The sequence below is a fragment of the Tachyglossus aculeatus genome, chromosome 22 (assembly GCF_015852505.1).
Source record: "Tachyglossus aculeatus isolate mTacAcu1 chromosome 22, mTacAcu1.pri, whole genome shotgun sequence".
NCBI classification, from domain to species: domain Eukaryota; kingdom Metazoa; phylum Chordata; class Mammalia; order Monotremata; family Tachyglossidae; genus Tachyglossus; species Tachyglossus aculeatus.
The window spans coordinates 20,947,684-20,974,844 of record NC_052087.1 but is presented as its reverse complement, the minus strand read 5'-3'; the positions used below and the strand labels follow the sequence as shown (position 1 = coordinate 20,974,844).

The 27,161-nt window shown below is 43.8% G+C and overlaps 1 protein-coding gene across 1 annotated transcript in view; it reads right to left on the bottom strand.

Moving 5' to 3' along the window:
* The window catches only part of TRIM44 (tripartite motif containing 44), a 98,262-nt gene that overhangs the window by 66,513 nt on the left and 4,588 nt on the right, over positions 1 to 27,161 (bottom strand). Inside the window, exon 2 of the mRNA XM_038764579.1 lies at positions 15,451 to 15,528. Coding sequence (XP_038620507.1) covers positions 15,451 to 15,528 — 78 coding nt within the window. The remainder of the gene's footprint in view (positions 1 to 15,450; positions 15,529 to 27,161) is intronic.

Here is a 27,161-nt window from a genome sequence, read left to right as displayed (position 1 = left end):
TGCTTTCTCATTTGGAAGATGATTGCTCTCCCCATCTTCAAGGCCCTTCTGAAATTACATCTCCTCCAGGAAGACTTCCCTAATTAACCTCATCTTCCCGCATGATTTACCCTCCTTCTAAGCACCTGGATACTCACCATTCCCCTCCCTACTCCTGTAGCACTTAAGTGCAGATTTTTAAACTGTCGTTTCCCCTGTCATTTAGTGTCAGTCAGCCTCATTAAAATACAAGGTCAGGGATCTTGCCTTCTAACTCTTACACTCTTCCAAACAGTTGGTATAGGGCTCTGCCCAGAGAATATTATTGATTGAATAATGTCTAGGTCTCAGAAGCAGTCAGTTCAACCAAGATGTGGGGCTACCAGCAGAGGTGGCTGTGAACCCTTTAAGGACAGTTCACTCCTTCACTCAGGGTTCTCATGAAACAGTCAGTTTTCCCATCCCAAGGGAGGAAATATGTCCCTATGGGGAAAGGGAATCTCACAAACTTTCAAGGTTGTTCCCTTGACAGAAATGGAGGGAGTCTGACTTCTAGATGAAGGATCTCTAAATGACAAGGACAAAATTTCTCAGAAGCCCACAATATTAGTCTGCTCTGCTGTAAGTACAAGCAAAAAAGTGAGCTCTGTGTTTTTACTTCCTTTCTGTCCTCCCCCGTTCACCCACCCACCCCCATCCACCACCTTCTCTTACAATTCCAACCTTCACATAAAAGACAAAGACATGAATCTGCTCCAGAAGTAATTGTGTAGGAAGTGGGTGGCTGAGAGTGACTCTGAAAGTTTAAGGGGGCCCTCTATTCAAGCAGACACTATTTTTAAACATTGGTGAAGAGAGTATTAGGCTTGCATACAAAGAAAAAGCCCAATTTTGTTTTCCTTCACTTCAATCTATGGCTAAAACACAAGCTCTTACCACCCTGTACAAACACTGCCTTGGGCAATGGCCTACCCACAGCAACCTCATGATAGCATTTAGCTAGATTTTAGAATGCAAGCTTCTAGAAGGTAGGGATTGTGACCGAGTGGAAAGACCGCTGGACTGGGACTCAGAAGTTCGAGCTTCTAGACCCAGTTCTGCCACTGATCTGCTGTGTGACCTTGGGTAAGTCACTTATCTAGGACTCAGTTTCCTCACCTGAAAAATGCAGTTAAAATGTCTGTTCTTTCTTCCCTTTACACTTTGAGTCCCATGTGGGACAAAAACCTGTGTCCAATATATTCAGTGTGTAGCATAAAGTCAGTACTTAATAAAAACCCTCATTATTGCTACTAACATGGCTGTACAAATGTGTCAGCATTGTCAGCATTTCCTGAAGTCCAGGGGATAAATGAAGTGATTTAATGGGAAGGGCTAGAAGCCATTCAAAATTGCATTTGTTATGTGGGGAGGGAGAGGGGCATGGCAAGGCATTTAAAACAGTGGCAGTGAATGGGCACTGCAGGTGGGGGGAGGGCTAGTCTGGCTAGTTCTATAGGCCAGCAATGACGATGGGAATGCCCTGGGCATGGGCCCAGGACTGGGAGCATAGCCTGCGAGCCAGAAAAGCTGGGAGAGCAGCAGGAGGGTGGGAAAGCTTCCCCCACATCTCTACCTGGGAACGGCCTCTACACTGGCTTAAGTTCTGCCAGGCTTCAGGGAAGCCAACTCTGCATTCTGAGAAAAGGACAAATATGGTACTGGAGCTTTGGAGGGTGGCCTATTGAGGGAGGGAAGGAGCAAGTAGAGGGCAAGGGAGAGAGAGATGGGGAAGGGGAAGGGCACCAGGGCCCCACATGAATGGCTCCCTTCGCCCACGCTGCTGGGACCCCTGCCTGTGCCAGCCCTGCAAGGAATCCAGACCCTGCTGGTAGGGGCAAGGGGTGAGCAGCCATCTAGGCTCCTTCTCTGAACTTTTTCTATTTCTGATCTATTTCCAAATGGTAGGGTGGTGGGCTAGCTAGGCCACTTTGCCTGCCCGAAAAACTCCAGGGGAAAATCTGCCAAGGAAAAGAGAATAATTAAAGTACACTGTGAAATAATGAATGTGTGAATGCTCCGATCTCACCTGTCTTGCCGCCAACCCCGGCCCACGTTCTGCCTCTGGCCTGGAATGCCCTCCTGCCTCAAATCGGATGGACAATTAATTCTACCCACTTTCAAAGTCTTACTGAAGGCAAATCTCCATGAGACCTTTCCAGAGTAAGCCCCACTTTTCGTCCTCTCCCACTCCCTTCTTCATTGCCCTGACTTGCTTCCTTTGCTCTCCCCCTCCTCCCATACCCACAGCACTTATGAATATATCTGCAATTTTATTTAATTGTATTGATATTCTCTCTCCCATTCTATACTCTGAGCTCACTGCGGACAGGGAATGTCACTATTCATTGCTGTATTGTATTTTCCCAAAGGCTTAGTACAGTGTTCTACACACAGTAAGCCCTTAATAAATACAACTGAATGAATGAATACATCAATACCTTGACCAGGGAGCTGTTTGGGGGCTGCTGGGTTTACTCATTCCTATAGAGCTTCTACTACATGCAGAGCACTAAACTAGGAGCTTGGAAAAATACAGAAGAACAAAACAGAACTCCTTATCTTGCCACCCAAACCCTGTCCTCCCCTGTCTTTTCCAACACCGTAGACATATTACTATTCTCCCTGTCTCACAAGCCCATAATCTTGGTGTTGTCATAGACTCATCTCTCTCATTCAACCCACATATTCAATCTGTCAACCAAATCTTGTTGGTTCTTCCTTCACAACATTGCTAAAATCCACCCTTTCCTCTCCATCCAAATAGGTACTAACCTGATCCAAGCAGGAACCTTGGTACCTTATCTGATATCTGCCTTCTTGCTGACCTCCCTGCCTCTCCCCACTCCACACTTCACTCTGCTGCCAGGATCATTTTTCTAAAAAAAAGTTCAATCCATGCCTCCCCACTCCTCAAGAACCACCAGTGGTTGCCCCTATTCACCTCCACATCAAACAGAAACTCCTGACTCAGTTTGTCCCCTTTCATCTTACCTCACAGATCTCCTACTACAGCCTAGCCACTCCTCTAGCGTCAGCTCACTCCCTGTGCCCTTATTTTGTTTATCTCAAAGTCTTATTAAGGTCACATCTCCTCCAGGAGGCCTTCCCAAATTAAGTAATCTTTTCCCTGGCTCCCTGTCCTTTCTGCCTTGTCCAGGTAATTGGATCGGTGACCTTCGGGCATTTGATATTTGCCCCACAGCACTTTGGGTACATATCTATAAATTATATATTATAAATGATTTATTTATATTAATGTTGACCTTCCGCTCTAGACCATAAGTTAGTTGTGGGCAGGGAACGTGTCAACCAATTCTTGTTTTATAGTACTCTCTCAAGCACTCAGTATGATGCTCTGCACACAGTAAGTGCTCAAAAATACCACTGATGATGATGACATACAAAGGAAAAAAAGGGACACAAAAGACATGAAATTTGGTGGCCATATGACTGCCCAGCTTTCACCGGGCCTATTCCCTGTCTGGTACGGATACAGGACCAGATTTGGCTTCCCCTGCTACAGCTCCCGACTCTGAATTCTGTGATTCTGAAATGGCGTCCCTGTTCGCAAGGATCTGGAAGGGGAACGTAAAGGATTTGCATCAAGTGGGCAGGAAAGGAAAGAAATGAACCAAGGGTCCACCCAGAAAAGCGCTCTAAGTGTCAGTAAAATTTATGTGCTGTCACAAAATGGCACGTGTGATCTTATTCCATTAGGCTGCATCCCCATTCAAACACAAGTCATGTCAAGTGCTCTTCCCAGGCCAGTATTTGTGGGGGCGCTCAGCAGCCCCACTAGTGCCTGGTGAACTGCAGGCATTCAAATCGAAGTAATTCAGAAATGCTAAGATTTCCAAGTGACACCTATTCAGCCCATTTGGGACTCACAGGTTTACTGAGTGTTTTGGAGTTCATAAGGCATAATCTCATGAGAAGACATATGCCACTGGTTCAGTTCACAGGTGAGACTGTCATTTTCTCTGGCTGACAGACAATATCCTCTCTTTTTCTAGTTTGATGTAATGTGACTTACCCAAGAATTTCGCATCAGAGACAATTTGTGATGTAGAGGCAAAAATAAAATAAGCTCAGAGCAGAGAGATCAAGTTCTGCTCCTCAAAGCTTTTGTAAGTAAACTCTGAGCTGTATCAGGAGTTAACCTTCAGAACCAAAATCTCTAAACTTCTTTCCCTTTAGCAAACCCATCTGAACAAACTGTCAGGGCTAATAAGCTTTTGAAGGGAAAAATCAAATATTCATAATACAATTATCATATGTACTTTAACAATGTTTTTCAGCCCTACTGTGTGCAGGACATAATTTTATTTTAAAACTTACTCAAGCATAGCTCAAAAAATGCCACTTAGAAATAGAATTTTGGGTGAAAGCAGCAGCGGACAGACTAGGCTGGCATGGATCCTCCTGACTAACCTCTTACTTCCCCATCCTAGTCACCCTCCTCTGTCACCTATAATTCAGAGCCCCTAAGCACATTGCTACTCACCCCACCGCCACAGTAATTATGGATGCAATATTTATACTGCGCCACTTTCTCCCTACCTGCAATTTATTTTAATACCCACCTCCCCCATTAGATTGTAAGGTCCTTGTGGGCAGGAATCATGTCTCTAAGCTCTACTATACTCCCTCAAACACTTAATACAATGCCCTGTACCCAATAAATACCACTGAGTGAACGTTTTGGGTAAGATCAGGATACCAAGAGGCAGGGAGATTATCAATTGCCCATGGTCTTTTCAACCACCCCTGCCTGGTCTCAGGGTTAGCATCTCACATTTTTTTTTTTGAATGGTACTTTTTAAACACTTATTATGTGTCAAACACTACTAAGCACTGGGGTATATAAAAAATCATCAGATTGGATACAGTACCTGTCCCATATGAATCTCATAACCTAAGTCAGAGGGATTCAAACCCCATTTTACAGATGAGGTAACTGAGGCACAGAGAAATTAAGTGACTTGCCCAAAGTTGCAAGACAGGCAGGAAAGAGCACAGCCTAAGAGTCAGAGAACTGGTTTCTGATCCTAGCTCCACTTCAGGCCTGCTCTGTGACTTTGGGTAAGTCACTTAACTTCTCTGTGCCTCTGTTACCTCACCTGTAAAATATGGGGATTCAATACCTGTTCCCCCTCCTACTTAGACTGTGTGACCTGTGTGGGACAGGGACATTTCTGACCTGATTATCTTGTATCTTCTTCAGCACTCAGAACAGTGCTTGACACAGAGTAAGTGCTTAACAAATACTACAATTAAGTGGCAGAGTCAGGATTAGAAACCAGGTCATCTGACTCCCAGGCCCATGATCTTTCCATTAGACCACACTGCTTCCCTGCAGACCAGTAGCAAATTATCCTTTCATTAATGAGTAAAAGGGCACATGCCATTAAGAACTGTGTTGATTCTGTACAGTTCTTTTTAACTGGCACTGGTAATCCCCTGGAAAGATCTGCCCTGTCTGTCCCCTTCCTCTGACTTCAGCTGGAGTTTAGGATAATCTGGGAGCAGCAATCACTGACAATGGAAAAACCAAGGACAGTATTCACTAAATCTTCTGCCCAAAAAACTCAATATTATAAATATTTTCTAAATTTTCATCAACACTTCCCAGGATTAGTGACACATACTGCAGTTTTTCAAAGGCCATTGATAGGTCTGAGAGTGATACTGACATGCAGAAAAACTGTTCAGCTTCATACAGCAAGCACACAAAAGGCAATGCTTTCTCTCATACCACACCTGGCTTTTGCCCCGTGAAATCCAGGGCCAGTATTATCCAGGTTGTGGGTCTACATCTTCCCAATACCAACAGGCAATCAATGCAAAGAAGCAATTAGGTTTATCATTATGGAGGAAAAGAACTCTAGTTAGCAAGCTTCCTGGCTGCAAGTAAAAAAAAAAAATGCTTTTAAGGTAAAACATTCTCCACCTTATCTCATCTCCGGTGGGTTACTCTCCCATTCCTTTATCCTCCAAAAGTTTTTAATTGAATTTATATCCTAATCAAAACTGAGAAGTAAACAAAACACCAGACCGGTCTCCACTGTCTGTATTGCTAGGAAGCAAAGAGCCCTAAATGGCTTAATAAAATGAAAGAGTTCTGCTGTCCTCCTCCTTTTACAGCCCCCACCAGCTCTGCTTAGACAAAGGAGTCTCAATAATACACTTTGCCAACTCTGGTTCATATTCCTGAAGAGCTGATTACAAGGCAGACAATGCTCTGAGGAGCGCTGCAAGAGGCTGTCAGAGCCGTCCCCCCCAGCGTTAACATCTCGGGCTTCCAGTGGGAGATTGTATTTGACATTTAATTTAGGATCCTCGATACCTAAATATTAAAACTTTAGGAGGATAGTAGTGACAAAACAGCTGAGCTTTCCATTTGGTGACATTTCCCCCACTCCCTTCCCCCTGGAGTTCACCCTCAAGTTCCGGCTTGGGGAAGGGGAGCTCTGCCTTGAATCCCTCCAAGTGAGGGGCCTAAAAACATCAGTCAATTGAATCTTGTATTTTGGATTCTTCCATAACATCTATTTATTCTTCTTTTCATGACTATCATTTACCGTTTGTGATTGCTTCATGCTGCGGTCACATTTGGCACAGAAGACTGCAGGACAGAGTCACCTGAGGTAAAGAGGGGTATTTAATTGTAATGCAGAGTTTCTGAGATGTTGGCTACTTAAGCAGCAACCCAGTCATGGAAGTGCTGTAGGTAAAGGGGACACAAATCCTGAAGGATCGTGCAGATCAACTGTCGAGGACCGTCACGGACAGTGACCATAGCCCAGAATATTTAACAATAATCAACTTTTGAAACTTGGAAGAGGTTCAAGGCGGTATAGCCCTGTGAATGCTAGAATGTTTGAAAAAATATTATCATTAGCACTGTTTTACCGAGCACATTCTGAGGACAGATCCTCTCCTTTCCCTGCCACCCTATTTCTGAGCCTGGGTTGGAACCCAGAAGATTTGATCTGCATTCACTCCAGGTTAGAAATGGGACCCAAGTCACCCCTGCCCCTCAGTTATGCACGGTTCAGTTCCAATCCTAGAGTTCCTACATTTACCAAAAGGTCTGAGGTTGCTGGGGATTGCGGCTGAAAGATGTTAAAATGTGGCAGATAAATGAAGAATTCTACAGTTAAGCGCTCTAGTGAGCTGGAGCAATAGCTGATGCTCTTGTTCCATGTAGGTTGAGTCCCCTTAGTAAGGAGCTAACTCTCAAATTTTGTATTTCCTTAAGTTGCTTTAGCAGCATGCCCTACTGGAAAGAGCATGGATGTGGAAGTCACAGGATGGGGGTTCTAATCCTGGCTTCTCCACTTGTCTACGGTGGGATCTTGGACAAGTCACAACTTCTGGGCCTCAGTTTACTGATCTGTAAAATGGGCTTTTTACAGCTGGCATAGTAGACATTTTACAGAAGCATCATGTCAGAGTAGATGGAGCGTGGGCCTGGGAGTCAGAAGGTCATGGGTTCTAATCCTGGCTCTGCCATGTAACCTTGGGTAAGTCACTTCTCTGGGCCACAGTGACCTCATCTGTAAAAGGGGGATTGAGACTGTGAGCCCAACGTGGGATAGGGACTGTGTCCAACCCAATTTGCTTGTATCCACCCCAGAGCTTAGGACAGTGCCTTGCATGTAGTAAGCACTTAACAGATACCATTATTATTATTTAAATCCTATTCTCTTCTACTTAGACTGTGAGCTCCCTTGTGGGACAAGGGAATGTGTCCAACTGAGTTATACTGTATCTATCCCAGCTCTTAATACAGTGAGTGCTCGGTAAATAATAAGCTGTTAACAAGTACCATAATTAGTACTAATAGAGCAACCCAAGGATGCTTTCACACCACAGGTGAAATATGCTTGGAAACCAATCGATCTTCCTAACACATGCCCCTATTTGAAGAATATTGTACTTCTTTTGAGGGGCAGGCCATATCTTGCACTGCTTGAATCAAATTATGAGGCCCTGTGGATAATGTTATGGTTTCAATAAAAATATATTATGAAGAAATCAATTTTCTACTACTAATAAGCTAAGTCATTTTGCTTTCCACATTCCACTTTGACCTCTTGTGTGTTGTCATAGATAACTCATATTAATTCAACCACTTGTGGGCACTAGCTTTTAGGACAGATCTGCAATTCAGGCATAGAAAACATCTGTGGGTTTTTGTGTTGTTTTTGTTTGGGTTAGTGTAAAGTTATGTACATTAGTCATAATGATTGCTGATATCTGTCAATATTAATACTGCATTTTGTTGTTTTTGTTTGGGTTACTGTAGAGTTGTGTACATTAGTCATAATGACTGTTGATGAGTGTCAGTACCAATACTGCATTAGCTACCAGACTACATTGTACTTTGGGGAAATTCTCTGTGTCAGGTTTACGCTCCTTTCAACCCCTACGTTGAGAGGTGCAGAACCTTGCCAACTCCCCACAAACAATCGGCTGTGACAGGTCACCAACTTGGGTCACTTATTTGAGTGACTGAGAACTAGCTCCAGGAAATGATGCCCCTTATTTCATTGGAACCTGGGAAGAAGGGGTTTTCTGTAGCCAACTCAGCTCTCCCGAGGTGTCTTCAAAATGAAGGAAGAGGGGTCCAACCCTAGTTTTGTTGTCTGTCTCCCCCTTCTAGACTGTGAGCCCGTTGTTGAGTAGGGACCGTCTCTATATGCTGCCGACTTGTACTTCCCAAGCAATTAGTACAGTGCTCTGCACACACTAAGCACTCAATACGATTGAATGAATGAAAAGTAGAAAGGTTGCCCAGAGACTGAATTGCTCTCATCTGCCAGGGATCTATCCCCTCAAAACGGATGTATGCTATTTCAGCAGGTCATCATGATCCCATTGAAAAGTGGTGGAATTTGCATAGCCACACTGCAAGGCTGTTTTTGGCAAAGAAATAAAGCTCCAATCATCAAAGGCTGCAATCTTGGTCCTGTAAAGCAAGAAAATACTTAATGCAGCAGACACCTGGAGTTTAAGTCAGGTCTGAGGCTCCATAATATTACTTGCATAAAACCTAAGAGCTGAACGTAGTGGGCTTCACAGATGGGAGGACTAGGTCTCCTCGTGAGATTCCAATTTTCATTAGGTGGATGACTTGGACGTTATTTTGAAAATAAGGACTATTGAATTTGGGCTCATTCAAAACTTTTATTGAACTACACTAGTAGGTGAAGAGAAAATTGGGGATTCAGTGACAAGAAATGACTACTTTCATCAAGAGAAAATAGGCTGCGGCTATAAGTAATGCTACTGTGTTACCTAGGTCACACTTCCTGAAGATTAGGTTCATAAGCAAAGTTCAAACCAGGCAGGACCTTCTGGCTGCACTGGTCTCTATTGAATTTAACTGTTAGTCAAATCTGTTGATGGTATTTTAGTGCTTATTGTTCTAGTAAGCACAACCATGTGCCAAACCATGATCTCTGCTGTGGAAGTCCTGGGGCAGCAGATGTCAATCATATAGGCATAGCAAGAGCAAGAATGAAGATGCAGTGGTTATTAACAACAGTATATTGGGGTGAAGTGACCAAATGTTGTTTGGTAGGGATGGTCTCGATTTGTTGCCATCCTGTACTTTCCAAGTGCTTAGTATAGTGCTGTGAACACAGTAAGCACTCAATAAATACAACTGAATGAAATGAATAATTGAATGTATGTGCACGGTAATGCTAAAGGTGGATGGCAAGAGGACAGGCTTAGGAGTTAGAGGATGTGAATTCTAATTCCGGCTCTGCCACTTGTCTGCTGTGTGACCTTGGGCAAGTCACTTAACTTCTGTGCCTCAGTGACCTCATCTGTAAAATGGGAATCAAGACTGTAAGCCCCACATGGGACATGGAGCATGTCCAACCTGATTACCCTGTATCTACCCCAGGGCTTAGAACAGTTCTCAGCTCATTGTAAGTGCTTAATACTACTATCATTATTATTATTATGCCTTGAGATGAACCAGTGACCCCTCCCGCCCCCCGCACCAGAGACAGGCCGCTGCTGTGGGAAGCTGTAGCCCCATTTCTAGCCTGGTTAGGCTATAAGGACTTCCCTGACTCCCTTCCCCAAAGGTTAAGCATCATGGCCTTATGGAAAGAGCCCAGGCCTGGGAGACAGAGGGCCTGGGTTCTAATCCCAGCTCAGCCACTTGCCTGCTCTAAGATCTAGGACAATTCACTTAATTTCTCAGAGACTCAATTATCACATCTGTGAAATAAAGATCCAACACCTGTTCTCCCTCCTATTTAGACTGTGAGCCCATGTGGGGCAGGGACTGTGTCTAGCCAGATTAACTTGTATCTATCATAGCACTCCATACACTGCCTGTTACATAGTAAGTGCTTAACAAATATTACAGTTATTGTTTGATGGAAGGCAGGGGAAACACTTCTATTCAGCTGAGGAAAGAGCCTTGATAAACTTCAGAACAATATTTAACCACTGATCCAAGATCAATGGAGTCACTGGGTAACAGCTTGGTGTGACCACCCTACAATGAGCATTCCAAGTTTCTTATAATAACAAACATTTCTGAATTTGAAGATGACAAAAAAGGCTGATTAGAGGCTGCAAGCAGAGATGACTGGGCTTCATTCCATCCCTCAAAAATTGCTAATAAAAATGATTGTGGCTCTTTTGCTATTATTAAATGCATATAAATGCTATCTAAAGATAAAACACCATCTCAAATTTAACCAATTTCATGTTGCTAAGCAATACTTTTAACAGTCAAGTTAGAAAAACACTCACTCTCCCTGGGTTGGGAGAAAAGTGAGGATTTGATACACTCATGACACAAATGCATTTAATTTTGCCATCATTTGAAGGGTGTAAGATTCATGGGACGTCAGGAGCAAAGGTATCACAACTCGAATGGCATGGCAGTTGGGATCACAAGCCAGAGCTAAAACTTCTGTTGCTTGAGAAGCGGCATGGCTCAGTGGAAAGAGCCCGGGCTTGGGAGTGAGACGTCATGGGTTCTAATCCCAGCTCCGCCAACTGTCAGCTGGGTGACTTTGGGCAAGTCACTTAACTTCTCTGTGCCTCAGTTACCTCATCTGGAAAATGGGGATTAAGACCGTGAGCCCCACGTGGGACAACCTTATCACCTTGTCACCCTCCCAGTGCTTAGAACAGTGCTTGGCACATAGTAAGCGCTTAACAAATACTACTATTATTATTATTTTACTTTTCACTCCATGAAGTCAGATAATCTCTTCTCTAAAGTAACCTCTCCAGAGCTAACCAATTAGGGAAGAAAACTGAATTACTATTATAAACATAATTACACAATCTTCATTATTCGTTTCTCAATCTATTTCTTTGCTTAGAGAGTTCTTGCTATAAAACAAAAAAATTCATAAGAATATTAGCAATGCCATAAAAGGATGTGTGAGGACAGTGCTCTGCACACAGTAAGCTCTCAATAAATATGATTTATCAATAAGCTCCACAGTGCTTTGAGCTCTTTAAAGCAACATGTGCTCTAAATGCCAGGTTTAATCAATCAGTGGTATTTACTGGTGATTCCTCTGTGAAGGGTATTGTATTAAGTCCTGGGAAGAATACAACAGAGTCAGCAGACATGATCCCTGGCCTCAAGGTCCTTACAGTCTAGCATGCCTGCTCTACAAGCCCATGAGAAGTGCAGAAGTCTGGCTAGTTAGAGAACACACGCTGATTTCCATAACTGTTCACTGGGATGAGAGTTAGCCCTAAGGCCTGGCACCAGAGGCACCCAAGGCACTACCCTTACGAGTGGGAGGGAAGACGTAAATTCCTCACACATCTGAAACTTTAAGCTCTGCTTCCCAAACATTTCTAGATATTAGAGCAAGGTGGCTGCCTGGCTTCTCCTGCAGTAACAACAATAATGGCTTCCCCTGCAGTAATAACAATAACAATAAGTATTTGTTAAGCTTTTATTAAGTGCCAAGTATTGTGGGGTAGATCTAAGCTAAGCAGGACAGACACAGTTCCTGTCCAACATGGGACTCTGAGTCTATGAGGAAGGAACAGACATTTTAGAGATGAGGAAACAGGCACAGAGAAATTAAGTGACTTGTCCATGGTCACAAAGGAGGCAATTGGCAAGAGAAGGGATTAGAACCTAGAATCTTTGACTACCAAGTCTGTGCTCTTTCCACTGGGACACACTGCTTCTTGTCTTTCAGAATCCTCAGACAGTTACACTAGTGCAGCTGCCCTCTCCTCTCAGCCTCCTCACCACCTGCTTCCCCACCTCTACAACCAGTCCTTCCTGGAGTTATTGGCCCCTTTGGCATCTTAAAGAAAAATAAAATAAAATAAATTCAAGTGTGGAAAGGAAAAGCATCCCTAACCCAAGAATGAACACGGGGTCAGAAAAATGTACACTGTGACCAAGTGCAGACACTTTCATCTGGCTCTCGGCAAATCTCAAGGGTGAAAGATAGCCAAGAAGCCTCAAGTGGGACTCCAATGCCTGAACTCCATCAAGCTTTGTGACTGGAGATAATTCTACAGGAAGTACGTAAAGAAGGGAGGGTGGGTTCAGGGCGAACAGTTCTCCTTGAACCAAGGCTGCCTCTGAAAGAGCAGACATAGGACAAAAATAGAAGGATTTTTACCCAGCCTGAGAAAACCAACTTAAAAAGAGATCTTGTCAATGGGGGCTTGGATAGAAACGGTCGTCACCTCTGAAATAAGCAGATTTATTTTTAGGCAGACTTACTGGGTACACAATAATCTTATTTGAGATGGAAGTTAAGTACCCAAATGCTCTGTTTTCACACCAGCTCACTGTCTCATCTAGTGCCTGGATGCTAAGCAGCACTATGACCTGCTGTCTCCAGGTGTGCAAAGCACATGACACATGAAGTGCAATTCTGGGTCTAAAGAAACAACCCAGAAAGCTAGCAGCTGCTCCAAAGCCAAAGACTGTGGGAAAGTCACAGTCAGAGGTATGCTGTGCCTGATCTAGCTTGATTCTTTGTGGAGTACTTCAGGGACCCAGCCTCACTTATCATCCCAGATCAGATGCTGAGAGGACAAAGTTTCTCCCTCTCCAGCAGGCCCCAAACATCTGTGGGGTGACAGCAATACTTGGTGATGCTCTATTCCTCTCTAGTCACTAAAATACTCAGGTCAGTTTCTTGAAAGCCAAAATCATTCCTACCGAACCTACTGTATTGAATGGTAACTGCTCTGTGCAGTGCTCTGCTCATGGCTAGCACTCAAATTTCACTGACTGATCTCAAAGCATTTTCACAACACCTCCCCCTCCACCGAAAACAGACCACTATAGTACCATAATTTGATGAATGTTGGGCCTGATTTTCGACTGTGGGAAAGTCACAGTCAGAGGTATGCTGTGCCTGATCTAGCTTGATTCTTTGTGGAGTACTTCAGGGACCCAGCCTCACTTATCATCCCAGATCAGATGCTGAGAGGACAAAGTTTCTCCCTCTCCAGCAGGCCCCAAACATCTGTGGGGTGACAGCAATACTTGGTGATGCTCTATTCCTCTCTAGTCACTAAAATACTCAGGTCAGTTTCTTGAAAGCCAAAATCATTCCTACCGAACCTACCGTATTGAATGGTAACTGCTCTGTGCAGTGCTCTGCTCATGGCTAGCACTCAAATTTCACTGACTGATCTCAAAGCATTTTCACAACACCTCCCCCTCCACCGAAAACAGACCACTATAGTACCATAATTTGATGAATGTTGGGCCTGATTTTCTCCTCTGCCCATCTCCATTCTTTGTCCAAGTTTAGGTGCAGGCTCTGGGTTATTCCATCAATGGTATTTGGATACTTACTGTATGCAGAGAACTGTACTAAGAATTTTGGGGAGTACAATAAAACAGAATTGGTAGACACAATCTCTAATAATAATAATAATGGTATTTGTTAAGCACTTACTACGTGCAAAGCACTGTTCTAAGTGCTGGGGGGATAGAAGGTGATCGGGTTGTCCCACGTGAGGCTCACAGTCTTAATCCCCATTTTCCAGATGAGGTAACTGAGGCATGGAGAAGTGGCTTGCCCAAGGTCACACAGCTGACAAGTGGCAGAGTCAGGATTCAAACCCATGACCTCTGACTCCCAAGCCCATGCTCTTTCCACTGAGCCACACTGCTTCTCTACCTACAGGAAGCTTACAGTCTAGAAGGGGAGACAGACATTGAAATAAATTAGAGTGGGAAAATGGTATTAGATACAGGGGAAACGGTAGGGTATGTACAAAAGTATAAAAGTAATGTAGGGCTGAGGGTGGGGTGAATATTAAATGCTTAAAAGGTACAGATGTAAAATGGGGATGAAGACTGAACCCCACCTGGGACAATCTGATCATCTTGTATCCCCTCCAGCGCTTAGAACAGTGCTTTGCACATAGTAAGCACTTTACAAATGCCATTATTATTATTATTAATTACAGATCTGAGAGCATAGGCAACATGGAATGGAGAGCAAGTAGGGGAAATGAGGGCTGTCAGTGAAGACCTCTTGAAGGAGATGTGATTTTAATAAGGCTTTCAATGTCAGAGACAGTGGTGGTGTGCTGAATATGAAGAGGGAGGGGGCTCCAGGCCAGGGTCTCCATAGCTTTGCTATTGGAGGTCAGTAGAAGAGGAGAGAAGTGGGATCGCCATATCCCCCCTGCCACATCAATATGTCCTGGCTATTCCAATACTGAGGCAGAAATAGACTTGGTCCAGGTTCTTGTTCATTTGACAGCACAGTTCTCAGGCACAGCCAGCTGGCACCAACACCTGGCAGTGCCTTAATAAGTGCCTAGACAGAAACAGAGGATGTGCAATACAGTCCAAATCATTCCAACATATTCAGTCTTTGGTTTGCCCCCCCACCCCACCTTGGAATGCCACCTCCCAGAATGCCAAACCTCCAAAATCCAGTGTCTTGCAGACAAAGCCAGAGGGCTTAACCCACCGCCCCAATCAGGCTCCAGGTCATATGGACAAAAGCATTCTCAAAAAGCAGCTGGCTCTCTATAAATGAGAAAAGGAGACATGCTCACAGCAGACACCAACTGGAGAAGCCTGCGTCCGATTCCTAAGCTGATCTGTGCGTCTAAAACATTTTGCTGGATTTAACAGACCATGGAAGATATCAGTCTCAAAGGGCCGGTGAAGGAGATTAAAAACGCACTTGTCTGCAGTTCAGGGAAAACAATTAATGATGTGCTGGCAGAGAATGGTGAAGGGAAAAAAGGAGAGAACTTATCTCTTGGTATCAGAGAATCACGCTCTCTTCCTAACTGATGGGCTTAATTAGATCTTAATGCCATATCCAGATAGATGATCATTAACAATACCCTGCATTCGCTCAAGGAGAATGAAGAGCCAGGAAAGAATTCAAGTAGAAAAGTCAGTTCAGAAACAACACTTACTTTAGGGTCCGCACACTTGAACTTTAACCTTTCCACCATCTCCAGCATTGCCACCTTCAGATCAACAGGTTCTCTATTCTGGGAGAAAAAAAGTCAAAAGTCATCAGCTAGCACTTTGTAGTTCTACCAAGCACATACAGGATTCTCACAGACAATACCAAGGAAGCAGTTCTTTATATCAGCAAGAAGGCATGAACCACCAGTGAGGGCTGCCTTGCTCTCTTCTAAACATTGGACATGGGCAAAGAGAGCCAGGGAACAAAAATTGCCAAGTAACCTAGAAACTCTCCTGGAATGGAAATGAAATGCAATAGAACAGGCTGATTCTTTCACTGCTTTGTCTTCAGGCTCAACTGTGCCTGGGCTAACTAAAGAGCTGAGGCTGTGTAGAAGAGTGGGTGACAGGAGAAATTCTTATACTTCCATCCCGATTACTTCTAGCTTGTTATGTTATATTTACCCTGGACTTTCACACTGGGGATGATTTTTAATATATGGGCAGGGAACATGTCTGGTAATTCTGTTGTATTGTACTCATCCAAGCACTTAGAACACTGCTCTGTACATAATAAGCACTCAATATTAAGACCATTAACACTCACACTTTGGGAGTAAAGCACGAGAGAATATTTGTCTACAATGCTTATTAAGCATTCTGCACTTGGAATTAGATTCAGAATCAATTGATTTGATTCCCTCTGACAGAATGTGAAGCCCTGTGGGGCAGGGACTGTACACATCCAACTGACTGTCTTGTATATACCCCAGAGCTTAGAATGGTGCTTGAAACATTCATTTGATCATATTTATTGAGAGCACTGTACTGAGCACTTGGAAAGTACAATTTAGCATAAAGAGAAACAATCCTTGACCACATTGGGCTTACAGTCTAGAAGAGGGGAGACAGACATTAAAACAAGTAAACAAGCATCAATATAAATAAATAGAAGTATAAATATATAAATATATAAGTGCTGTGGGGTGGGAAGAAGGGGGTAGAGCAAAGGGAGCCAGTCGAGGTGGTGTGGAGGGGAGGGGGAGCTGAGGAAAAGGGGGGCCTAGTCTGGGTAGGGCTCTTGGAGGAGATGAGCCTTCAGGAGGGCTTTGAAGCGGTGGGGATGGGGGGCAAAGAGAGAAAAGTGATTGGCGGATTTGAGGAGGGAGGGCATTCCAGGCCAGAATTAGGATGTGGTCCAGGGGTTGACAGTGGAACAGGTGAGAATGAGGTACAGTGAGAAGGTTAGCGGAATGTGCGGGCTGGGATGTAGAAGGAGAGAAGGGAGGTGAGGTAAAAAGGGGCAAGATGATGGACAGCTTTGAAGCCAATAGTGAGGAGTTTTTGTTTGATACAAAGGTTAATAGGCAACCACAGGAGATTTTTCAGAAGAGGGGTGACAGGTCCAAAACATTTTTGTAGAAAGATAATCTGGGCAGCAGGGTGAAGTATGGGCTGAAGTGGGGAAAGAAAGTTGGGAGGTCAGAAAGGAGGCTGATGCAGTAATTCAGTCAGGATAGGATAAGTAATTGTATTAACTTGATAGTGGTTTGGATGGAGAGGAAAGAGCGGATCTTGGATACGTTGTAAAGGTGAGACTGGCAGGCTTTGGTGACAGACTGGATATGTGGGATGAATGAGAGAGCGGAGTCAATGATGACACCGAGGTTGTGGGCTTGTGTGTCGGGAAGGATGGTTGTGCCGTCCACAGTGATGGAAGCCAGGGAGAGGACAGGGTATGGGAATGAAGATAATGAGCTCTGTCTTGGATATGTTATTTTTTAGGTGGCAGGAGGACATACAAGTAGAGATGTCCTGAAGGCAGGAGGACATGTGAGCCTGGAAGGAGGGAGAGAGAACAGGGGAGGAGACAGAGATTTGGGTGTCAGAGTAAGCACTTAAATACCTTTTTTAAAATATTGATTGATTGATTCCAGGTATCATTCTCAGAGATGGCGTACAAGCTGGGTGAGGGCCCAGGGGTATCTGCTGCTGTTGGAATCTCAGGGACATCCTGTTCCAAGACCATAGTCTGCACCCATTTTCCGTCTCAGCTGATTCTTAATGAATGCCACTGAACATGGTGGTCTGGATGGTAGAGCGTGGGTGGCTCAACACAAACCATCGCCAGTACTGCAAAAGCAAGTGCTAGCAGTGGATGTGTTTTTACTTTATTTGTTCCTTTTGGGTCTGCTACCAATCCCCTTCCCCTTCTTAATATTTGATTGTGACAAGGGAATATGTCTCCCCTTCTAGACTGAAAAACTCCTTAAGAGCATGGATTGCGTCTACGAACTCTGTGCCATGCTCTCCTAGGCACAGTGATCTACACATAGTAATCACTAAAAATACTGATTGTGAGCCTAATTCTCTCCTATGAGTCCTTTCCCGTGCTTAGAACACAGTAAGCACTTACGAAATACGAGAACTACTACTTAAAACAACCTTGCGGTACATTCCGTAGATTGTAGCTCTCCAATGACACTTCAGCACTTTTACACCACCTATTCACCAGTGTATTCACAATCTTCTATAGCACTTATGTACATACATAGGTATACATTCCCTACTACAAGGAGTTAGCAAACATCTGTTAAGCAGAGCATATATAAGATTCAAATATAGGGGGGTTGTTACAAATGAAGAACCATTTACAATGCCTCAAAGGCATTTTATTTAGAAATAGTTGGATAATTTAGTCCATTTCCTAACCTCTTTCCTGTTTGGACTGTCAAAATTACACACATGAACACAGAAACCTACCATTTTTACAACCCTGAACCCCTCTGCTTATGGTCTGCAACTTCACACCTGCCTTGTGAAAGAAATCAAAAGATTATTAACCATAATAAATAAGAATTGATTCATTCAGGAAAGGGTTAAACTGGCAGAAACAGTGCCCTGCTTTCAGGGGATAATCAGACAAGGAGCTTAGCTTGTCTTATGATGTCATTCTACTAACTTGACATTTCATTGGCTGAACAGTTGTTGCTTTTTTCTTCAGAAAGCTCTTCCCCCATGACCCAGCTGCTAGTGTGTGTTTTAAGCTCTTAGGGGAAAAAAAAAAATTCCACTACTCCCTCTCCATTTGCTCACTATGAGGGCAAACAGTAATGCTTCAAACTTTGCTCTAAAACCTTGGGGACAAGAACAGGGGATTGAGGAAGGAGCCTCTCCTTCAGCAGAGAGGCTGTTTTCATTCAGCTATGCCTTGTCCTTTCCCACAGAAAACATGGCTCATCAGCAAAATTGTTACTGAACAGAACATTTTCACAAAGCATCAGCATCAACAACCCCAGGGTAACTGTGAAGCGTGAAACTAAAGGCATCGTTACCCTAACCTTCAAGGCATCTCCCCATAGAATATTAAACAAGTACCCTGAGCAGGCTTGGAAGCTTTATTTCACATGACATTTCTGAAGGGTAAATAGCAAAGACTGTGCTAGATTCACTGGCCAGAAATGTCTTGACTCACCCAGCTAAGGAGCAGTGGTGTTGATTTAGTCTGGAGATGCTCTTCAGGACAATAATGGAATGTAAGGCATTGGCCTTTAACAGCTTTAAAATAAGAAATCAAAATGAAAATAAATGTGCTTTAAAGTAAAAGTAATTATTGAGTCTGAACAGACTTAAGTGGGTCTAACCTCATTTAACTCACCCTCCCATCCTAATTCATTATCAGTTCCTCATGCAAATTAGCCCAGGGTCTCTAGGACAAAGATCTGAAATAATTACATTAGGCTAAAGTAGATTATACACTAAGAAGGCATGTGTTGTTGATATGTATTAAAATTATGACCCATAGCCCAAAAGCTCACAGCTTTCAGGTCTGTTCACTCAACTGCAGGAGGCAGCCTGGAAATTAATCAATGGTATTTGAGCGCTATGTGCAGAACACTGTACTAGCACCTGGGGAGTACAACAGAATTAGTGGACACATTTGCTGCCTATAATGAGCTTACAGTCTAGAGCCTAGTACACCTAGAGTTTACAGTCTACAATCAATGGTATTTGAGCACTGACTGTATGCAGAGCACTGAACTAAGCACTTGGAAGATCACTGTTCCTTCCCTGACTAAATACTCCTCTCCTCTTCTCCCACTCCCTTCAGTGCTGCTCCTTACTTGCTCCCTGCCATTCCCACAGCACATATGTATATATCTGTAATTTATCTATATTAATGTCTCTCTCCCCCTCTGACCTGTGAGCTTGTTGTGGGCAGGAATGTGACTGCTGTCATACTGTACTCTTCAAAGCGCCTAGTACAGTGCTTTGCACACAGTAAGCCCTAAATAAATATGATCAAATTGAACTCAATTCCAAGGCAGACTAGCCAGTCCCAGTATCAGATTACTATCCAGAGGAATGGAGAAGTTCAGTAGGATTGAGAACCCACAAACAGAAATGAAACCTGCCAGTTCTCTAGGAGAAACACAGCCCCAGAGAAGGTAGGGTGGTAAGGGGGAAAGCTGCAGCATGCACCAGCCTTAGGGGTAGGATGATGAGATTACACCCAGAAGAGCAACTTTGATGCTAAATTTCAGCATGTTTTACATTCCTTTTTCATTCATTCATTCACTCGTATTTATTGAGCACTAACTGTGTGCAGAGCACTGAACTAAATGCTTGGGAAGTACAAGTTGGCAACATATAGAAACAGTCCCTACCCAACAATGGGCTCACTTTTTCCTTCTCCTCTGGGAGGTAGTGTGAGAAGAATGAGTATTGCAGTGGTATATATGTCTAAAAGTGTACTCTCATTGTGGGTAGGGAAGGTATCTGTTAATACTGGACTCTCTCAAGCACTTAGTACAGTGCTCTGCACACAGTAAGTGCCCAATAAATGAATAACTCAAACCCAGAAAGTACAGGGCATCTCACACTACCAACTGGATAATCAGTCCTAAGTATTTATTGAGCACTGACTGTGTGCAGGGCACTGTACTAAGCACACAATAATGACAGATATGATTCCTGCCTACCAGGAGCTGGACAGTATTCACCATTTGCCCTAATTTCTGGAAACCCAAGCAATGGAAGTCTACAGAATCCTGGCCTGGAGCCCCTCAGACATGGGTTGGTACATAGTCAAACTCTGATTCAACCCTGGTTAAGATAATTACTTCCCTTACCCATTGCCTTTGTCTCATTGCAGACTAAGGAGGACCGAGGGGAGAAAAGGGGTTAAGTGAGGATTTAAACACCATCTTTTTCAGGCTTTATCCCCCTATTCTCAATACCACTGAAGGCAGTCAGTGCCCTCGCCATATTGACTGTGTTCGCAAAATGTTTTAATTTGTGATTCGAACAAGGGGCTCCACACTTTCACCTTGCCTGTTGACTATGGATGGGAGGGCACTTGGACTAGATCAGATCCAGATGAAAAGCGAAATCCAGTCCAAGCAAAGCTTTTGAAGGATTGTCTAGTCTTTAAAAACCAAAATGGGTGAGAGGAAAGGGGAGAAGACAGAAATAAAGGCAACAGTGACTAGTCAGAGGGAAAGCCAGAAATAGAACCCAACTGTCTGACTCCCAGGCGGGGCACTTTGCATTAGTCTGTAATGCCTCCTGTGCAATCACACAAAGAACAGAGTAACAGGATAAAAAAGGTCTTGTCAGCACAAGTGTAAATAACAGCCAGCCTAATCTGGTTCCTATAATTCAGTGCACTAGACAAAGGACTTAAAACAAGGAGTCTTACCAAACCCAGTCCAGTCTGAGAAACCAGAAGGACCTGAATTGTAACATCACTCCCCATCCAGACATTTTTTCCTTACTCAAATTTCCATGGTGGCCCACATTTATAAGTAAAAAGGAGGGCAGTAAGGGAAGAATAAAACACATAAAATGTAGGCTGGACCATTAAATCCTATAATGGATTCCCTTCTGAGACCCCAAATCAGAAATTTAGACCGTTAGTCAAAAATCAGACAAAAATTGACATTAGTGATAACAATAATGATGGTGTTTGCTAAGCACTTACCATGTGCCAATCACTCTTGTTATTGTTATCCTTTCCTTTTTTTTCCTTTTGTCTCAGCCCCTTTGGTCGGGCTGTCCTGACTCCCACCCCTTAAGGCCCCATCATACGGAGTCACTACTAAATCCACATTACCTAACAAATACATTTAAAAATATTTGCAGGAAAAGAATACTTCAGTAAAATACTGTTTTTCTTTGAAGGTTTATTAATCAAAGTCACCTGCTTAATGTCAGTATCAGTAAATAACCCCAACAAAGTACTCATCACATGTTGATGAACCCAGGGCTTGAAGAAAACTTGATGATTAAATTGGAAAAAAATGCTGGGGGCTAAACACATAGGAAATTGATGACTGTACTGGGGCGGGAAATTAAAAGTTCTACCATCTCAGTTATGGCTGATTTCACTGGCAGGAAAATGCATTCTTTATAAGCAATGAGAACAAAAATTATGCAATACTGAATCAGACCCAATGGCCCCATCAACCATGTATTCTGTCTCAAAGAAGGGCATCTGGATTGCAAGCATCAGATTTTATTTACAGGTTACCCTGATCTCCTCTATTTTGCCACTAATCCCTTGTCCACACCCTCCCCATGGCCTAAAACTATCTCTTTCATACATGACAGACCACTACTCTCCCACCTTCAAGGCCTTATTAAAAGTGCATCTTCTCCAAGAGGCCATCCCCACTAATTCTTCATTTTCCACCCCCTTTTCCTCCTGCATCGACAATACATTTGGATCTGTCCCTATTAAACATTTGATATTCACCCCACAGCACTTATTAACATATCCACAATTTATTTTAATGTGTCTCCCCCATAGAGTGTATGATCCTTGTGGGCAGGGAGCATGTCTACCAACTATTTTCCAAGTACTTAGTAGAGTGCTCTGCACATATTAAGTGCTCAATAAATACTATGTACTAAGATGTAAGGATGAGACTTCAAAGTAAACACTGCCTCATTGCCCATCAATGTTAAACAAACAAGAATCTATTTCTTACTGAATCTAAGCAGCAGTGACTCAGTGGAAAAAGCACGGGCTTTGAAGTTAGAGGTCATGGGTTCAAATCCCAGCTCCGCCAACTGTCAGCTGTGTGACTTCGGGCAACTCACTTAACTTCTCTGTGCCCCATCTGTAAAATGGGGATTAAAAGTGTGAGCCCCCGTGGGACAACCTTTGGTTACAAAGGTTACAAACTTTGTAACCTCTCCAGCGCTTAGAACAGTGTTTTGCACATAGTAAGCACTTAACAAATACCATCATTATTATTCTACTCCCTCACTGGAATTTCAAAGTTCTAAAATGTTCCCACAGTTCTGAGAGCACAGTTAAAGAGAACCTCCACCAAGATTCCCTGGGCTTAAAAGTCATACCTGCCTGCTGTGTTTTGATAAGCTAGGTCATATTCCAAGAAGAGGATTTGAAACCCACCAGAGCCTCTACAGGTGACAGATTTTCTGGTGTTTCTCCCTTGCCTGCCTTCTCAACATACAGCAGAAAGTAGAGGCAGCAGAGAAACGCTTAAGGATAGTTTTGCATATATGTTTGTACATATTTATTACTCTATTTATTTTACTTGTACATATCATCAATCGTATTTATTGAGCACTTACTGTGTGCAGAGCACTGTACTAAGCACTTGGGAAGTACAAATTTGCAACATATAGAGACAGTCCCTACCCAACAGTGGGCTCACAGTCTAAAAGGGGGAGACAGAGAACAAAACCAAACATGCTAACAAAATAAAATAGAATAGAATAGATATGTACAAGTAAAATAAATAGAGTAATAAATATGTACAAACATATATACATATATACAGGTGCTGTGGGGAAGGGAAGGAGGTAAGATGGGGGGGATGGAGAGGGGGACGAGGAGGAGAGGAAGGAAGGGGCTCAGTCTGGGAAGGCCTCCTGGAGGAGGTGAGCTCTCAGTAGGGCCTTGAAGGGAGGAAGAGAGCTAGCTTGGCGGATGGGCAGAGGGAGGGCATTCCAGGCCCTGGGGATGACGTGGGCCGGGGGTCGATGTGGGACAGGCGAGAACGAGGTACCGTGAGGAGATTAGCAGCAGAGGAGCGGAGGGTGCGGGGTGGGCTGCAGAAGGAGAGAAGGGAGGTGAGGTAGGAGGGGGCGAGGTGATGGAGAGCCTTGAAGCCCAGGGTGAGGAGTTTCTGCCTGATGCGCAGATTGATTGTAGCCACTGGAGATTTTTGAGGAAATCAAAATCAAATCCCAGCTCCGCCACTTGTCAGCTGTGTGACTTTGGGCAAGTCACTTAACTTCTCTGGGCCTCAGTTACCTTATCTCCAAATCATATAGGAATCTGAAGCGGTTATCTATTCTATTTATTTCATTTTGTTAGTATGTTTGGTTTTGTTCTCTGTCTCCCCCTTTTAGACTGTGAGCCCACTGTTGGGTAGGGACTGTCTCTATATGTTGCCAATTTGTACTTCCCAAACGCTTAGTACAGTGCTCTGCACACAGTAAGCACTCAATAAATACAATTGATGATGATATGACTGGGTGGGGTAGAGTTGACCTCATATGGTGGCCCTTGAACAGAAAGTGGGGATTGTTACAAAGTCACAAGACCAGCCTAGGCAAATCCAAGTAGGCAGGTCTGATTTGTCGGGTGGAGGGGCTTCACTGAGGTATCAACCTTAGAGTGACGATGGAGGGTATCTGCCCGCCACCCAAAACTCAACATGTCCAAGACTGAACTCCTTGTCTTCCCTCCCAAACCCTGCCCTCTCCCTGACTTTCCCATCACTGTTGACGGCACTACCATCCTTCCCGTCTCACAAGCCCACAACCGTGGTGTCATCCTCGACTCCGCTCTATCGTTCACCACTCACATCCAAGCCGTCACCAAAACCTGCCAATCTCACCTCCGCAACATTGCCAAGATCCGCCCTTTCCTCTCCATCCAAACCACTACCCTGCTCGTTCAAACTCTCATCCTATCCCGTCTGGATTACTCTGTCAGCCTCCTCTCCGATCTCCCATCCTCCTGTCTCTCCCCACTTCAATTCATACTTCACACCGCTGCCCAGATTGTCTTTGTCCAGAAACGCTAATAGGCATGTTACTCCCCTCCTCAAAAATCTCCAGTGGCTACCAATCAACCTACGCATCAGGCAGAAACTCCTCACCCTCGGCTTCAAGGCTCTCCATCACCTCGCCCCCTCCTACCTCACCTCCCTTCTCTCCTTCTACAACCCACCCCGCACCCTCCGCTCCTCTGCCGCTAATCTCCTCACCGTGCCTCATTCTCACCTGTCCCACCGTCGACCCCTGGCCCATGTCATCCCCCTGGCCTGGAATGCCCTCCCTCCACACATCCGCCAAGCTAGCTCTCTTCCTCCCTTCAAGGCCCTACTGAGAGCTCACCTCCTCCAGGAGGCCTTCCCAGACTGAGTCCCCTCATTCCTCTCCCCTTCCTCCCCCTCTCCATCCCCCCACCTTACTTCCTTCCCTTCCCCACAGCACCTGTGTATATATATTTGTACGTATTTATAACTCTTTATTTTACTTGTACATATTCTATTTATTTTATTTTGTTAATATGTTTTGTTCTCTTTCTCCCCCTTCTAGACTGTGAGCCCACTGTTGGGTAGGGACCGTCCCTATATGCTGCCAACTTGTACTTCCCAAGCGCTTAGTACAGTGCTCTGCACACAGTAAGTGCTCAATAAATGCGATTGATTGAATGAATGAATGAATGAATGAATGAATGAATGAATGAATGAAAGGGTAAGGGGGAAGAGTAAAGGTGGACCAAAGAATCCCTCCCACATTGGTGTCTTGTCTTCAGTGCTGTTGAAAACCAGTGTTTCCTAGTGGATAGAATCAGAAGGACCTAGATTCTAATCACAGCTCCATCACTTTTCTGCTGAGTGACCACGGGCAAGTCACTTCACTTCTCTGTGCCTCAGTTACCCCATCTGTAAAATGGGGATTAAGACTGGGATCCCCATGTGGGACAGGGTCTATGTCCAACATCATTAGCTTACATCTACCCAATGCTTAGTACAGGGACTGGCACAAAGAAAGTGCATAGATACCATTAAAAAAAAAAAAAAAGTCAGGTGCCCAGAATTGCTCCCAAAGTGTGCTCAGAATGAGTGCCTTTGGGACTAAAACTTAAATTTCAGCAGTATTTAAGGTCTACAAGCTGCTTCTCTCCCTTTACCCACCCTTTGTCCCATGACTACCACCTTGCCAGATTCATGTCTCTCCAAGAAAGATAAACTTCCCACTTTCCCTCAAGTCAACCTATTCACTGTGCCTTATACCCATTTCTCTCACCACCGACCTTTTATTTGTGCACTCCCTTCTGTCTAGAACTCTCTCCTCCTTCTCAATCAGCAGATCACTGCTCTCCCCATCTGCAAGGTCCTTCTCTAGGATGTCTTTTCTGATTTCTCTTATCTCCCCAAGCTATAGTTCAACACTTACATGTACCTTAAGCACTTGGGTACTTAGCTCTACACAGGTACATAGCCACACATTCTATTGCTTCCCCCTACCTGTAATTTATTTCAGCATCTCACCAGCTAGATTATAAACTCCTTGAGGATATGGATCCTGCCTAACTCTTGTACTTTTCCAAGTGCTTAGGATAGTGTGTGGCACAAAATAAACAAATACTACAGGACTGACTCATTGTTTTTGCTACCCAGTAAATCATTTTACCTGGGTTAATTGGTTTTAAGTACCAAGACATTAAGTACCAAGAGACAGATGGGGAATGAGAGGGATTGAGGGTAATGAAGCACTGGTTTTCATGAATTCGATGGGCATTCCTTAAGAATCCAGTCAAACACCTGCATCAGATACAGGTTGGAGATATAGACTCTTTATTTTCAGAGATCAGTAAACAGTATTTATCAAAGCAGGCCCTGGGACAGAAGTGGCGACAAGCAGATAAAACTAAACTAAGTGCCTTGTTCTTACTATGATTGGAATGACTTTCAACTTAACTCACAACTCCGGTACTTTGGTAATAAATCACTGGCAGCACTAACTAAAGATGCTGCAAAGAGAGATTCTTTAAAGAGAGAAAGGAATGCAGCAAAGGTTAATTTAAAAAAAAAACCCTTATTCAAGCATACTAACTCATTGAAATGCAGAAGGTGGACTTCAAACTTGGTTGAAGTTTGAATCTTCATTCCCAAGTACAAGCACACAATTTAGGCATAAAGCAGTAGTCATTTAGTTGTGAAATCAAATCCTCTATTTTGAGGATGCACAAGAGGTCACATTCCTTAGTGCCCAAGCTATTTTCAAGGAGTAATAAACATCTTCAGAGAATGCATTAATTCTTTCAGGCTACCACAGTACCATTTGGTCATGTTATGGTTGTTTTTTTACTGAACCACCAAATATTTGTGAGGTTTTTTTTGGTAAACACAATGTGCCAAGCACTACAGTAAGCACTGGAGTAGATACCAGATAATCAGGTCCCTCATGGGGCTCACAGTCTAAGTAGGAGGGAGAACAGGTATTGAATCCCCATTTTGCAAATGAGAAAACGGCACAGAAAATTAAGTGGCTTGCCCAAAGTCACCCAGCAGACAGAGTGATAGGTGAAGGATTAGAACCCAGGTCCTCTGACTCTCAGGCACATGCTCTTTCCACTAGGCCTTGCTGCTTCTCAAATATTTGTTGTAAGTAGGTAGGCTACAAGAGAAAGGGAGGACCTCTTAGAGGCAGTATTACTTAG